At 43.7% G+C, this 15,379-nt stretch overlaps 1 protein-coding gene across 1 annotated transcript; it reads left to right on the top strand.

Moving 5' to 3' along the window:
- Positions 1 to 3,943: 3,943 nt before the first annotated feature.
- Positions 3,944 to 11,151, top strand: svopl (SVOP-like). The gene is made up of 16 exons (XM_080518201.1): positions 3,944 to 4,014; positions 6,402 to 6,533; positions 6,923 to 7,014; positions 7,128 to 7,226; positions 7,564 to 7,635; positions 7,931 to 8,055; positions 8,180 to 8,243; positions 8,847 to 8,972; positions 9,233 to 9,361; positions 9,446 to 9,519; positions 9,704 to 9,900; positions 10,015 to 10,126; positions 10,205 to 10,286; positions 10,364 to 10,453; positions 10,531 to 10,644; positions 10,742 to 11,151. Exons 2-16 carry the CDS (start codon positions 6,425 to 6,427, stop codon positions 10,754 to 10,756), a joined length of 1,500 nt encoding a protein of 499 aa, XP_080374327.1. The 5' UTR covers positions 3,944 to 4,014; positions 6,402 to 6,424; the 3' UTR covers positions 10,757 to 11,151.
- The last annotated feature ends 4,228 nt before the right edge of the window (positions 11,152 to 15,379 follow it).

Here is a 15,379-nt window from a genome sequence, read left to right as displayed (position 1 = left end):
AATATTAATGTAAGAGTTATTATCGGAGTATTGAGATGTTACTTATTTTTTATCGCATATATATGAAAGTCTACTTTAAATGCTTTATTTTGATCCCAAAAAAAAAAAAAAAAAAGACCAAACTACTGTTATATGGTTGTACTCCTCTTGTGTTTGAGCTCGCTGTAGATTTTTGAGCCGGCGTTTGTTTCTCCGTGCAGACGTTGCTTAGCGTAGCCGCTCGCTCGCGTTGTTCATGTATCGGTGGCAGTTAAAGAAAAGAAAAAAAGAAAAAAAAAAACTTATCGCGAAATGCATCGCTTTGATATCGAGCTTTTTACGTCGCTGATTTGTTGCATCCATCAGTCTGTGGGTGGGACGCTGAAGAGGAGTTTGAGCGGTAAAGCGTCTCTGCGGGAGGGAGGCGAGAGAGTCGTTCCTCACGACCGTCCACCGAGCTAAACGTGCAGGAGGGCCTCCTGGAGGCTGGCGGGGGAATTCTCAATCCAGAGTCGGGCAGTAGGGAGACGCTCAGGAGCTACAAACTGAAAAAGACCCAGGTTTCCACTGAAAACACTACGTTTTCTGTGGATTTTTCATCAAATCGCTTGATACATGAGCAGCTCAGCATTAACGTTCCGATTTAAAAAACAAACAAAACAAAAGGCTTTAAACTGAAGGTACGTTCTGACCTCTGAAGGAAGCATATGAATGTAAAGAGAGAAGAGAAGTTGAGTGCATTAAATAAACCTTTAGCAGTCTAAATCTAAAGCAGCAGTTTACACCTACAGGTGCAGATACAAACGTCGCGATATTAGCATTAGCCTTGCCGTTACAATTCGAATGCATCTCTAAACTGACGGTACAGTCTGACTTGCAAGGCGATCATAGTTGAATGCACAGAGAATAAACTAATGAGAGGAGTTAAGTTGATCAGCTCATGCTTTAGCAGTCTCAACCTAGAGCCGCACAACCTAGAGATGTTTCCATCGTGCCGTGGCTTCAAGTTTAAAAAAATGTTTTGATTTGCAAGGATTAATCATATGAATGTAATGTGAAGAGAGGAGAGAAGTTAAGTGCATTAAATAAATCAATCGCAGCAGTCTTATCCTAATATAATTCAGTTTAAAAGTGACGATGCATCATTTGAGAAGTTTGGAAACAAACACGCAGGAGTTAGCCTTAGCACTAGGGGGTTTTGGATTAAAAAAAGTGAATGAGTTGATGGCGCACTCTGATATGAGGGCAGCATTTATGAATGTAACGAGGGGGAACAGAGGAGATAAGTGCATTAAATAAACCCAGAGCGGGGGACGTGACCTCCAGCAGCGGTGTAAAGCTAGCGGAGCACGGCTAACGTAGAGCGGCAGAGCTCTAACCCCCCCGAGATCTAGAAGAGCCTTATTGAATGAGAAAGTGTGAATTCCCTGACCTGTAGACGAGGACGCTGGTCTCCGGGTGTTACTCCCTGCGCCGTACGCTCACAGCGTTTTAGCCTATTAGCTCGGCGTTGGAAGTCGCGCGTCAGAACGACCCTTGCGCCCCTCCTGCTCTCCCTCAGCGCCTCCCACTCCGCTTGATGCTTTTGCTATTCGTGATGTTCCAGTTTGGTGTTTCAGCATGCCGCTAGGAGATGTTCCAGTTTCAAAAAACGTGATGAGTTGTTCCACACCAGAGTTAGCGACGGAGGGATTCGTGTCACCGAGCCATCAAACCGCCGTCCATCCGAGCCCCGTGGGGAGAGAAGACGCCATCCGAAGCATTCGCTCTTTAGTTTTGCATTTCCGGGAGATATTTTTGAACTGAATGACGACGGTTCCAGCCAACAGTGTAGAAAACGAAAGTGGATATGGTGTTGAATAGTAAAAATATAATATATATAAATATCTATAAATATATATATATAAAATACTTGATCTGTGATTGCTGAACGGACTCTAAAGAACTGCCGCATCCTTCATGGACCAGAAAACCAACCAGAACTCTTTCCTGATTGGACCTCGCACCTGTCAGTCGAGCTGTCGGACTTGGCCGTGGTCACGTGGTGCTAAATAGCGACGCCGGGCGCGTGCAGAACGCACTGCCGTCGCACACGAGACGTGGAGGTAAAAAAACAAAACAAAAAAACAAAGGAATTCTGCAGGCGATCACAGAGAGGATCTGTGGATACCAGCTTGCCGCCCTGCAGCGTCACAAACTCCTCCTCGATGTTTCCGTCAATGTTTTCTAGAGGTTTTCCGTGTTTTCTAGCTCTGCGCGAATCCAGCAGACGACCGGGCCGCACTGTGGACGTCCACTCGCGACACAACTACTGACCGAAAGCCCTACGGCGGCCACGGCAACCTGTTCCCGCAAAGCTACCGGAGATTGTTGATACCAGCTTTAAACGCCACACGCTGACGACACCGTTACCTTTAATACGTTTGACTCTCATGCACAAGATGCTAACTTGTGGGAACAAGTTGCCGTGGTGGGAAATACACCGATCGGGCCTCTTTCTCCTCATCATTGATTGAATTATACGCTAAAAGTATTTGTACGTACGATGGGTGCGTGGTTAATTCTCGACAGTTCAGAGGTAAATATTTAAAATCAAAAGAATTTATGAAGTTGAAAATTGAGACGTCGTGGTTTCAGGTGTCAGTGGTTTTGTTTGCGAATGAGCCTCGTCCAGCTGCTGCTCAGAGTCCGGATACATTCCCGTCATTAGTCCTCAAGACTCTTTGTTTCTAAACGCGCCGAGGCCACGCCTGGCCACGCCTGGCCAGGTGATGTCACAGCTGGACCGACGAGGTCGCGGCAGGATTTGTGACTCGCAGAAGCCGCCCGGAAGACTCCGGAGCCCGAAGGGAATGTGTGTCGAGGAGCACTGCCAGCAGGCACACCTGTTGAACAGCCGCCAGGTGAGCAGGTCACATGACCAGACCAAACTCGGTGGGCTGGTGTTACAAAGATTGTGTTAACAAGCATTAAAAAGAGATGTGTTCAGATTCAAATGGATCTTTTTCTTTTTTGTCTTCATTGTCTCAAATGAAAGTTTGTTTTTCTTCATACTATGAAGTGCTGAGTGAGGACAAGCAGTGCCACGTGCGTCCCGTCACTGTCAGGAATGCCGAGGTAACCAGAACCAAAGGTTGTCTAATTCCTTGGCATCCAAATATCTGCCAGACCTGTTTAAAATACACCCTCCTTTTAACACTACAGAAGAGGACCTCACTCGATGGAGGAGCAAAAATCTAAATGCTGGTCCTTCCCAAAATAGATATATGTTTTGTTTTTTTTTAATGACAAGAAGCATGGCTCAACACTCGGTTGGTACGGGAAATTATGACAATCTCATAAAGCCAATTCTAATCATACTTTCTGGTTCAAAGTACAGTGGAATTGGCAGTGTTGTGTCCACTCCTCTGAAGGAAACTATATTAAAAAGCAAAATGGCTTCATAGGAGTTTTTTTTTTAAATGAGCTTGGTCACGCCTTGGGCTGGTTTTGTCCAGCAGGTCTTATGTTGGACATTATTGGTCTTAATCCAGAGCCGTGGTGCGTTCAGGTGTGTGTCTGTAGAGGCCGTGGTGCGTTCAGGTGTGTGTCTGTAGGAGCCGTGGTGCGTTCAGGTGTGTATCTGTAGGAGCCGTGGTGCGTTCAGGTGTGTATCTGTAAGAGCCGTGGTACGTTAAGGCGGGTGTCTGTAAGAGCCGTGGTGCGTCCAGGTGTGTATCTGTAGGAACCGTGGTGCGTTCAGGTGTGTATCCGTAAGAGCCGTGGTGCGTTCAGGTGCACATCTCCTCCTGATGACCCATTCGAGGTGGAGCTCTCCTCAGTTCCTCCTCCTCCTCCCCCTCCTCCTCCTGCTCCCCCCATCCCCCTCCCCCTCCCCCTCCCCCTCCTCCCCCTCTTCCTCCCCCTCCTCTGCCTCCTCCCCTTCAATCTCAGGTGGAAACCCGCTACTTCCGCATTTACCTGTCCTGTGTGTACGTGTGTGTGTGTGAGAGAGAGAGATGAAAACAGACCGACCCGACAGCTTCAAACTGCACTGTGAGTACTTTCACTTTTTTTTTAAAAACATTTCCACGGTGTTTTTGATAAAACCTTTGAATAAAACCTGATTCTGGTTCAGGTTGCTTGCTTCTGTGGGGTTAACACAGTTTGTTTTTTTTGTTGTTGTTTTTGTTTTAATCCAAGTGTCAGTTGATGTTACGGGGATACGAATCTCCCTCATATGACCCAGAAGAATATTGGCTTTCCTCCGTATTTCCTCCACCACCTTCACGTTTTAGTCTTTTTTAAATCGTTTTCTCTTCCGTGTTTGTTGTTAAACGTTCAAACTTGACAAGCAAACAAGTCTTGCAGGTTCAGGCGTGAATTCGGCTCTGAAAATATAAGGTTTGTTTTTGTTTTTGTTTTTTTAATTTGAGATTTTAGATGCCAAATAAGTAAGTGGGTAAATAAATAAAAAGTTTAATTCATAGACAAAAGTTTAGGTATTATTTAGGAGTTTGGCATTTCAATTGTTTCTAAACTGATTCATACTGGTGTGTTTAAAATGTCAGGTTTTCAGTAAAATAGCCAAGTTTTAATAGATGATATAATTTTAGTTCAGACGTTCATTTAAGATCTGTGACTATCAGGACATTTCATGAGGATTTACGTTTTTTTCCCAAAATTTTGAAACTTGATTAAAGTGTTCAGAAGTTAAATTTGTCCATTAATGGGAATAATTGTCTACTGTTCAGTTTATAGAAAGAAACAACATGGAGCTGAAATATTAAAACGATTAAATGAAAAAGATAAAAATACTAATAAGATCAAATGAAAAAGATTAAATGTGTTTTGAATAATGTTGATGTATGTTAAATGTTAGAAATGTACAATTTAAAAAAACATTAGAAAACTAAATTTCAATGTGAACTTCAAAGCTGAAAAATCTAAAACTTAACTGTTAAGCTAATACAATTGAAGGGTAATTGTATAAAGCTTAAAAACAATGTTTAAATCCCCAATCGAATTTTAAAAAGGGTCAAATTATAAAGCTGAAGTAATTTAATTATTTGAAGGGGCCTATTCTGTTCTATTTCCATCAAGTTCGAGGCTTCAGAGTACTTCAAGTTGGAGAAATATAACGGAAGCAGTCTGATAGAGAAAACATTCTTAGTCTCTTGGTGCTTAAATCTGACTGTTCTCAGCACATCAATCCAACGAGTTACTATGCTTTGTGAAATTAAATCAAATGGAGGAAAAAAAAGCAGGATCCCCAGCGCCGAGCCCTGTGGAACCATTTGCTCCAACATGTGGTTATATATAGCTGTCCCTTGTATGCGTCTCAAAGCTGTAATGGGACATCTTCAGAACTGGCCAGGACATGTCGCGTTTTCTCGTGAAATGTCAACAAACCAAAAAAAAAACGGGTCCAGTGCGGGTGTCACAAACTGTGTGCAAAACGAGGCTTTCCTAAAGTTTTTCCATGCGAGTAAATACCAGTCAGAAGTGATATACATACAGGACAAAAGTTTCTGAGACGTCCGATACGATTACAACAGGTCTGGTGTCTCTTGTACTTCAAACACCATCCCTGTGTTTCTTGACGGTCTTGTAATAAACCATATTAAATGACATGCTTATCTAATATACTTGTAGTCAAGCACAGATCTAACTTATCTGGATCAGCGTTTTAAAAGTCGTGGACGTGTGTTTTAATAAAGTGTTCAGCCTGCAATTCTAGAATTCTCCCGCAGCTGCTGAAAGTAAACATCCCCCATGATCCCAAGGAGGTGAAACACCGGGAACCAGTTCTTGACAACAACCACTGGTTTTCCGTTCCCATCCTGAGTATGAGCTGATCTCAAGTAACTGGAGTTGCAAATACGCAGAATTGACTTTTGTTCTTCTTGCACTCGCTTTGTTCCTGATGTGTTTGTTTTCGTTACCTGATTGTTTAATGCTGGGATACAAGATGTTTAATATGAAAGCTGATTATCCCTGTGTAAATAAACCATTAGCTTGAAACCACGCAAGGATTTACTCAGACGTGACACACCAAACTACGGGAACAGGAAAGACGGGTCCTGGCTGGAGTCCCTCTCTGGGAATGGAAGCATTTTCCAGGAGTTCAACCATCCAGGAAGTTTGTCCCACGGTGGTGGTGGAGGTGGTGGAGGAAGAGGAGGCAGCGGCTTGAAGGGACTTTCACACCACCAGAAACAGGATGTTCTGGTTTGGTGTGGACAGGATCGAGGTTTTGCGTCTGAATAAGTTTCACATCGGGGATAGGGGAAAGGGGGGGGGCATCACGCTGGAGAATACCATCGCGATGATGAAGCATGGCGGAGGCAGCATCATGATCTGGGGACCATTTCAGGATGTTTCGTCTTGAGCGCCAAAGCGTTTCATTGCAGTGTGAATTGTCTGCTTTTCCTTCCAAACAGGACTTTTGGAGCAGTTCCTGACGATGGGCGACAGCATGAAGACTCAGCTGGTGAGCGCCATCCACCTTGAGGAGTTGGAACTGCAGGACAAATCTGAACACAACCAGCAGGATGGCAGAAAGAACAGCAAAGGTAGAGGAACTGATCCAAGTCCAGATCGAGGGCGTCTGCGTGTTATACCATCTGCGACCAGCAGAGGGCAGCAGCTTCCTGGAAGAAAGCAGCAGTTTAAAGCTTGTTGTCATGGTGACGACTTCAAAAATCAGCCTATTGTCATGGTAACAGAGTGAGATATAGTGTTTCTCATGTTACATTAATTATTATGTAGTTGGATTATTACTACTTGTACCTTTTTGAGAAGAAAATAGTGGATCAGCCGCTCGTTAATCTATCTAGTCGAACACACAGTTTCCTTTTGTTTAGTTGTCAGCCTTGGCAATAAAAATTAGTTAGTTTTTTTCTTAAATGGTCGTGATGATGGAGTTTATGTGTTTTTTGGGGGGGGGGTTTTGTCGTCGCAGAAGAACAGACCTTCACGGTGGAAGAAGCTGTGGAGACGATCGGATTTGGACGTTTCCACATGCTGCTGTTCTTCATCATGGGAAGCTCCAACGTACGGATACAAATACTACACGCCGACGACGCACACAGTAGCGATGGCACTCAACCAGAGGGTAACTTCAGGTCCTTAGCAGGAGATGACGACGCGTGTCTTTCGCATTGCAGATTGTGGAGGCGATGGAGATCATGCTGTTGGCGGTGGTTTCCCCGGAGATTCGGTGTGAGTGGCGTCTTCAGGACTGGCAGGTTGCTCTGGTTTCCACGGTGAGTACAATTATTCTTAAAGACCCCTTCAGGATCACAGAAGTACTGCAGTATTGCTATATTAGCTCAGTTGTATTGGAGCATCTCAATTAGGGGTGCCTCGATACCACTTTTCACTAGCCTCTAGCTACTAGCCTCTAGCCACTAGCCTCTAGCCACTAGCCTCTAGCCACTAGCCTCTAGCCACTAGCCTCTAGCCACTAGCCTCTAGCTACTAGCCTCTGGCTACTAGCCTCTAGCGACTAGCCTCTCCCTACTAGCCTCTAGCTACTTGTCTCTAGCTACTAGCCTCTAGCTACTTGCCAGTACTGTCGTTTGAGTAGCATTGTGTTTTCAGGTGGTGTTTCTGGGCTTCATGGTCTGTGGAGTTTTGGCAGGATACGTCGCCGACAAATACGGACGCTGGAAGGTTCAGAAACGTGTCCTTTTTTCATTATTACACTTCACGTAAAAGCTGCTCTCTGATTGGTCCACTGTTCCTAAGGTCTATTGTTTTGTTTTGTTTGATTTCAGTTCATTTTTGCCTTGTTTGTGTTCAGTTTTTCACATTTTAATCCCACGATAATCAACACATCTGTTGAATTAATGATAATATAGTTTAAAAAAATTCCAGAGAAGCACAAATATTCTCCGTTTTGTGTTTGAATTTTCCACTTTCATTCGTCATGTTGAGTGTGGTACTTTGTGTGTTTTTGTGTAACCAGGTGGTCGTCGGAGGCTTCGTGTGGAGCGCGTACTTCTCTCTGCTCACCTCGTTCGCGCCGTCCTACGGCTGGTTCGTCTTCCTGCGCAGCATGGTGGGCTGCGGCGTGGCGGCAGTGTCGCAGGGGTGAGTCGCTGCAGAAGCAGCGTTCTGATTGGCTGGAAGTTGTTGGATCTGTAACACCTGGAGTTCAGCTGATTGCAGCTTTGAGTGAAATTTGAATGTTATTTTGTTTTGTTTTTCTGTTCAGCTTCGTGTTGAAGACGGAATTCATCCCGGCCAAACATCGAGCCACCCTGCTGCCTCTGGCCACCGTCAGTTCAACTCTCTGACTTTATTCATTCTACTTTTATATATCCATTCACTTAATTATTTAACTGTTTTTACATCTTTTTATTTAGCGTTGACTAATTTCAGATTATTTTTTCTCTATTTAAAGCACCAAGAAATGACTGTTGTAATTGGTGCTATGTAAATAAAGTTCAATTGAATTGAATGAAACATGTAAGAAATTGCAGACAGAGAGATGAATAGAAAGCGGTATCGTCTGCATAGAGACAGACTTAAAACTCTGAATAGACAGATGTTTGTTAGTACTTACAGTGCTGATCCTGTGTCTCGTTATTGCTCAAGTAATACACACTAAATACAGAAAGCAGATATTTTTATATACAACCCAGACACTACTTCTTAAGTGTTTCAATACTGCACAATGAGCTAACACTAGATTCTCCCACAGAATTCAGAGTACATTCAGATAATAAACCTACGTTTACAAGAGTCAAATAATGCAAGCAGAAAGAAGGTACATGCAAATAATGCAATACTGGTAGTACATCTTCAATATTGAAATACTGGACAGGGGACGACAGACAACACAGTATAAATGGTTATAGGATGTATTTAATGTGTTTCAGGTCTTCTGGATGATTGGCTCCATGCTGATCATCATTCTGGGGATGGTGGTGGTTCCCACGCTGGGCTGGAGGTGGATGATCCGGTTCTCCCTCACACCCAGTGTCATCCTCATCTTCCTCTTCAGGGTTTTTTTTTTTTTTATTCTCTCTTTCAATAGCTGCTGTTCCATGGACCAAAAGTAGTCTGATTAAATGCCGACCCAATTAGATTTGCACCATCCGATTGGAATTATGATGGGATCTTTGGGGGACTCATCTCTTCCTGATTATATTTGAACCAAGAGACTCTTTCTACAATTTCAATAACTTGTGCAACAGGTTTTAGGAGTCTCCTCAGTGCAGTTCATTGTTTGAACATTTACAATACATCCAACTTGACGTTTCAGTACATTCCCGAATCGGCTCGGTACAACGTGTCGGCGGGAAACGTCGATGCCGCCATGAAGACGCTGCAGTGGATCGCCAATATGAACCGTGTTTCTCTTCCTCCCGGACGGCTGATGGAGCCCACCGTGGTGCGTTTGACTCGTTTCTCAGCCGAGTGCAACGTGATTTACTCAAGGCCCTTCGACTTCGGGTGACATTTCTGTGCGTTTCAGACAGTAAGAGGCGACTGGAGGGTTCTTTTCAGCCCATCTTTGAGGAGGACGTCCTTTCTGCTGTGGTACACATGGTGAGGATGTTTTAAAAAGCTGCCGGAGCTCATGTACAACAGAGTGTCGTCAGCATATAAGGAGAACACCTGTTTGTTTGTTGTCTGTTACAAAGATTTGAGCAAAATCGGGCTTTTCAGGAGTTCCTGATATTTGATTCCGGAAGTTCTTCAGTTTAACCGATTTGTGGCGGTCGTTTGGCAGGTTTGTGGCGTCTTTCTCGTACTATGGTTCAGTGCTGAGCAGTTCAGAGATGCTGGAGAAGAACTTACTGTGCATCACGAATCCTGACGAAGACCACCAGATCAAGCACCGCCAAGAGGATGGACTGTGTTTCTGCATCCCCTTAGCACTGAGCGACTACCAGACGTTGCTCATCAGCTGCCTGGGGGAAGTCGCATGTGAGTCACCAAAAGTGGAGCACGTCCAGAAATATGGGGAACGGCAAAACTTCAATTTAGGCAGAAAAAATTACTAAATCTAAGTTACATACAGGCCTGTGTCCACTCTTCCAGTGATTCCTTTAAACATCGGTCTGCTGAACATCCTTGGACGTCGGATGAGTCTGATGGTCCTGCAGGCAATGTGTGGCATATTTTTCCTGCTGCTCAATGTCTGTACCACCATGTAAGTAACCTCGATCCCGAGTGTCGTCAGGTCCAGAAAGTTCTTCGGTCCGATCTGGATCATGTAGTTCTGTTTCAGGTTGGGATTCACAGTCTTGCTGTTCCTGCTACGCTCTATGGTCTCTATGAACTTTAACGTGGTCTACATCTACACGGCAGAGGTATGTCCACTGGGAATTGGGTGTTAAGCATTCGAAAACCAGATCAGGTCTTCAGGTCTCGGGTGTCCCCTCCTCAGGTCTACCCGACAGTGGCCCGATCTCTGGGGATGGGTTTCTGCACGTCGTTCAGTCGCATCGGGGGAATGATCGCTCCTTTCATCGCTCAGGTGCGTTCACTGCCTGCGTGGCAATTGGAGCACTCGGGCTGTTGTTGCAGTGCATCATGGGTCTGCGTGTCCTTCAGGTGCTGATGTCTCAGTCGGTGATCTGGGCTCTGATCCCGTTTGCTTTTGCCGCGGGGGTCTGCGCCGTGGGGAACTTTCTGTTGCCGATCGAAACCAAAGGACGAAGTCTTCTGGTGAGGAACGGTCGCGCTTTGTGTTCGTTCACTGTTGTGACTTTACTCATCCTGTCATCACTTTGTTTTCATTCACTTCCTGTTTGTGTCTTCGCAGCAAAGCACTTCATAACGTAACTCTGGATGAAGCCTGTGGAAAAAAACACCTTGTGTACTTCCTGATTTTGCACCTTAAGAAGAGCCTTGATGTAGCTCCTTGAACAAACCGAGGCCGCCTGATGGTCTTTTGAAGATTATTACTGAACTCGGATGTGGCTGCGTGTTATTTCACAGCCATCTGAATTAACTTATGATTTTATGAATGAACCCTGGTCTGATGCTGCTCATGAAGTAGACTTCACCTGCTCTCACATCTCTCATTCCCCCCCCCCCGATGCTAATGAAACGTGTCGTTTCTTTTTACGTTTTAGTTTGACTCTATAATACCGCAGACCTCGCCGCTGTGTGCCTGTTTACGTCGTTCAAACTATAGAACAAAGAGAAGTGAAGAGTGACCATTAAAGAGGAGGCTGGGAAGTTTGACTCGGGAGTGTTTGAAGTGTTTGACCAATGTCACACCATACCGCCATACATCACAAAGGTAGAGTTAAAGCCTAACAAGGCTTGCGGGATGTGGCCACTGGATGTCCACTTCTATGCTTTTCTCTTCCAGTCTCTTTTTTTAAATCTCTGCTCAACTCAGTGGACACTTCCATCCACATCCTGTTTGTAGCCCTGATCGATTGTTGGGTGTCATTTCACCCGAAAGCAAAATATTCCTAACTTTTTGTGAAATAAGATTCCTGCAGGGCATGTTTACATCATGTGAAGGCGTCTCTGTCACACAGAGATGAGTGTTTGTATAATTCTATAATTCTGACACTTACAAGCTTTTTTTCCCCTCCAAAGCTAAAGTGAGACTTCTCCGTCCACCCTGTCATCTGTACCATTGACTGTATTTTTATACAGGTTGAAAACGAATGAAAGTGTTAAAGAAATGTTTTTAAACAATCCAAAATCCCCCCTATATTTATGCATAGAGACAATTAATTAAAAGAGAGTAACACAAATACATTCATTCACACACAGTGTTTCCTGCCTAAAATCTGACCTTTCTGACTTTCCTTGATGCAGAATCATAAATTACACCACGCTATGAAATGTGATGCCCAACTGTTTGGTTTATGCCGACGATTACAAAGGCAAGTATAACGTTCTTGTGAAATTGTGGACCTCGGGTCAGTTTATATCAGCTTCAGCTTTGAAAAATGTCTTTCTGCCTCAGTTCGTCACTGGCAGGGCGAGACCCATTCTGTATTTTTTTGTTTGTTTTGGCCCCCTCCTCTCTTTGTGCTCTGGGCGCTTGCCCACAATAGCCAGAGTCCGCCACTGTGCAGAGCCTAAAACTGAAACGTTGAGTCTGTCATGTAATGGCACCGTCGGCCTCACGGTGGTGCTGCTGCTGCACTCTTCCTCCCCCCTGATGAGGGTGAAGAAGTTTCTCACTAATCTTGTTAGCTCTCAGATTACAGACGGGATCAGGATCAGCTCTCGCCTCTCTGTCTGACACTTTGGGGGTGGGGCTTAGTGCCCTCGGGCCACGCCCTCTGACCTCAGTCACACACTCGGTGGACCAGTTTATCTCTCGTGGTGAATGGTAAATGGATTTCACTTGGACACACCGGCTGCCAGTATGGTGTTTAGAGTCCTGACGTATGGACGGATCGGCCATCGGACCTTCAACCCTCCGATTGGAAGACGACCCACTCTACCACCTGTGCCATCCTGAGGACATCTCTCTTTGTGAGTGTGTGTGAGAGAGTTCTTGTATTGCAAACACTGTGGCCTCCACAGATTCTGATCCTCATGTACTTGTTGGGTCTGAACCCGACAGTAGTTTAGATAATCTAACCACCAGGTAGTCTTCTCAATGTCGGGTTTCCTGATAGTCTTTACACATTCTTTGGATCAATAGAAAATGAAAAGCTAAATTCTGCTCAATATATTACTTTTAATTTCAAATAACTGGGAAGTTCCTTCAATGATGTGACTGTTACAAGGGAGGCGTTTTTTTTAATTTTTTTAAAGCTCATTTAATCATTCAGTGTTATATAAATGATGTGTAATCATGATATATGACTATGACAAGTCGGTAACTGTCTCCCAGCAGTCTAAGGCCCCGCTGAAATAATGTTTTACAGTGAAAAGGGAAAACTGTCATTGCATTTGCAGTATCCATTTAGACGACAACGTCACTCGAAGCCACTGAAAATGACACTTTTTGAAAACGGTTCCCAAGATGGATCCATCTGAAAACACTCCGTCTGGATGTAAATAGGGGAAAATGTAACTTCTTCTGAAATGCTGCTATTGCACATGAATGCCATAGTAAAGAGTTGACTGCAGATTGGCAATAACAACAATGGAGGCCTCCAGAGTGTCACATTCTCCTGGGAACTGGTTGTTTTTTAGTTGACAGTTGTCCAGAATAACAATCGTCTTTGTTGTTTGTCCTTTCAAATGCTAGTGTACTTGCCATGGTTCATGTTAATAGTTATTATGCTATAACTTTTATAAAATGAAAATGATGCATTTTTACTTGAAATGTTGTCATGTAAACAAGGCCTAAAACTATAGCTGCTTTACTAGAAAATGTTCCGGGATGAGTTGGGGATATCTGCCTTGTCAAATCAGGGTTTGGGTCTGATTTTAACCTTAAAAAACAAACAAAAACAAAAACAAATGCTGTTCCTGACCCCTTCCCTCTGGCGCCCCTCACTGGAGACTTATTGTACATTCATGTTGATTCTCAAGCTTGTACTTGAGCTCAGTCTCTTGGGTCGTGGGAAAAAAAAAAATCATTATCTTTGTGTAACTTTAAACTTACAATAAAAAGAGAAATTGTAAAAATGGCGCCATATATGACATGAATATATTTATTTGGTGAGATGGAAATCGGAAGGTATTCTTCATGTTCTCGCTGCATTTTCTCAGAAATAAGAAGGTTCAGGAGTGTTTGTTATAATGTTGTTGGTCATAGTGTGTGTGTGTGTGTGTGTGTGTGTGTGTGTGTGTGTGTGTGTGTGTGTGTGTGTGTGTGTGTGTGTGTGTGTGTGTGTGTGTGTGTGTGTGTGTGTGTGTGTGTGTGAGATTACAGTGGATTAGTGTGGCTCTGGGAGCAGTGTCAGTGGGATTTGAGCAGCAGACGGAGCAGCAGCTTCATGTGAGTACGATTCACTGATTCTGTGTACAAACCGAAGCTGATGTGAGTAAATCTGCATTAACGTCTCAGTCTGAATTGCTTCCGTCACATCTTTTCATCCTGATATTAACTACATGTGTGAATCAGACTGCAATGTTTCCTTATTAAAACTTTCATCCAAGTGCTGTTTTCACTGACTTCACAATTTAACAGTTTAAATCTTGTTTACGAATTGAGATCAGGCAAAAAAAACAAACAAACATTATCGATACTCAACTGGTAAAACCTCCTTCCTAAGAAGATAATAACTCGTGATGTGTTATAGCGAGGGGTTAAAATAAGCCTTAAACTAATTTCTAATCAAACACTATAAGAAACCGCTTCAATGGGACTGTGTAGATGTGCTAGATTTACAACAATAAAATAAAAATACCTAACTAATGTATGGAATTCAAATAAAGTAAGGGTGAAAATTAATTCTCACTTAATTATCAAATTTTTGCCTGTCTGTGTGAGGCTGAGTGTGTGTTTTTGGACTTTGGACCCCTTTTTTCTTTTATTAGAGCTCAGAGCGTGTGTGTGTGTGTGTGTGTGTGTGTGTGTGTGTGTGTGTGTGTGTGTGTGTGTGTGTGTGTGTGTGTGTGTGTGTGTGTGTGTGTGTGTGTGTGTGTGTGTGTGTGTGTGTGTGTGTGTGTGCGTCTTGGGTACGTGGTACAGACCGCTCTGATTTATGTGAGATGCTTTGTTTACACACAAGCTCGCGATCCAGTCACGTGACTGGTACACCGTGACATCATTGTAATTTGATATTTTAAGGAGTACAAAGCTGCTTTTTATTAAAAATTATTGTTTTTAAACTTCTCTATTAAAGTATCAGTATTGTTTCAACGGTTACAGGTTGTTTTAAATGTTGAATTCACCTTTAATAAAAAGTCATTTAAGAGTTCTAATAGAAATACTTCAGAGTAAATGTGTATGCAGTAGTAGAGGAACCTGTCTACAGGAACCTGTCACACTGCTGACAGGTTCCTGTAGACTGGTTTCGGAAGTGGAGGTGCAGCAGGCGCGGCGCTTTCCTGTGGAGCTGCCGAGTGAACGAGATCTCAGAGCTGTCCTCAGCTGGGTGAAATCGTCTGTCGGTCAGATGGAGTCGGTCCGTCTGCGGGAGGCTCAGCAGGGCTTCAGGTTTATCAGCAGGGCGTCTGGATTTCATCCAACTCGTCTCTGCGCGCTGAACCTGCTGTTCACCTTCACTGTCCACTCCTCAGCTTGGATAGATTAAAGAAACTTCAGTTTGTAACAGACTTTCTTTTGATAAAAATTTTTTTTAAACCAATATCAAATGTATGATTTCATATGTTTACACAGTGTGAAGTCATCATCTTCAGTAGCAGCCACGTGTTCCAACACTAATAATAAATCACAGAAATTTCAAAGATATTTTTTGTTGTTGTAAATATATATCAGGTCAGTGTACTCCGTGAGGAGCCCTGAGGAACGTCACGATCAAGCTGACACGTTGCGTCCCGTCCTTCGGCGAGCTGGAGTGTACCG

Source organism: Blennius ocellaris (genome assembly GCF_963422515.1).
Source record: "Blennius ocellaris genome assembly, chromosome: 22".
Lineage (NCBI taxonomy): Eukaryota > Metazoa > Chordata > Actinopteri > Blenniiformes > Blenniidae > Blennius > Blennius ocellaris.
This window is presented reverse-complemented; position numbering and strand designations above follow the sequence as displayed.

What these genes read in the sequence shown, in the direction of transcription:
- svopl (XM_080518201.1), top strand. Translation starts at nt 6,425, where the DNA reads ATGGGCGACAGCATGAAGACTCAGCTGGTGAGCGCCATCCACCTTGAG. An exon ending in TGGCAGAAAGAACAGCAAAG is followed by an intron (nt 6,534 to 6,922) that starts GTAGAGGAACTG and finishes TTGTCGTCGCAG; the next exon opens with AAGAACAGACCTTCACGGTG. An exon ending in CTGCCTGGGGGAAGTCGCAT is followed by an intron (nt 9,901 to 10,014) that starts GTGAGTCACCAA and finishes CCACTCTTCCAG; the next exon opens with TGATTCCTTTAAACATCGGT.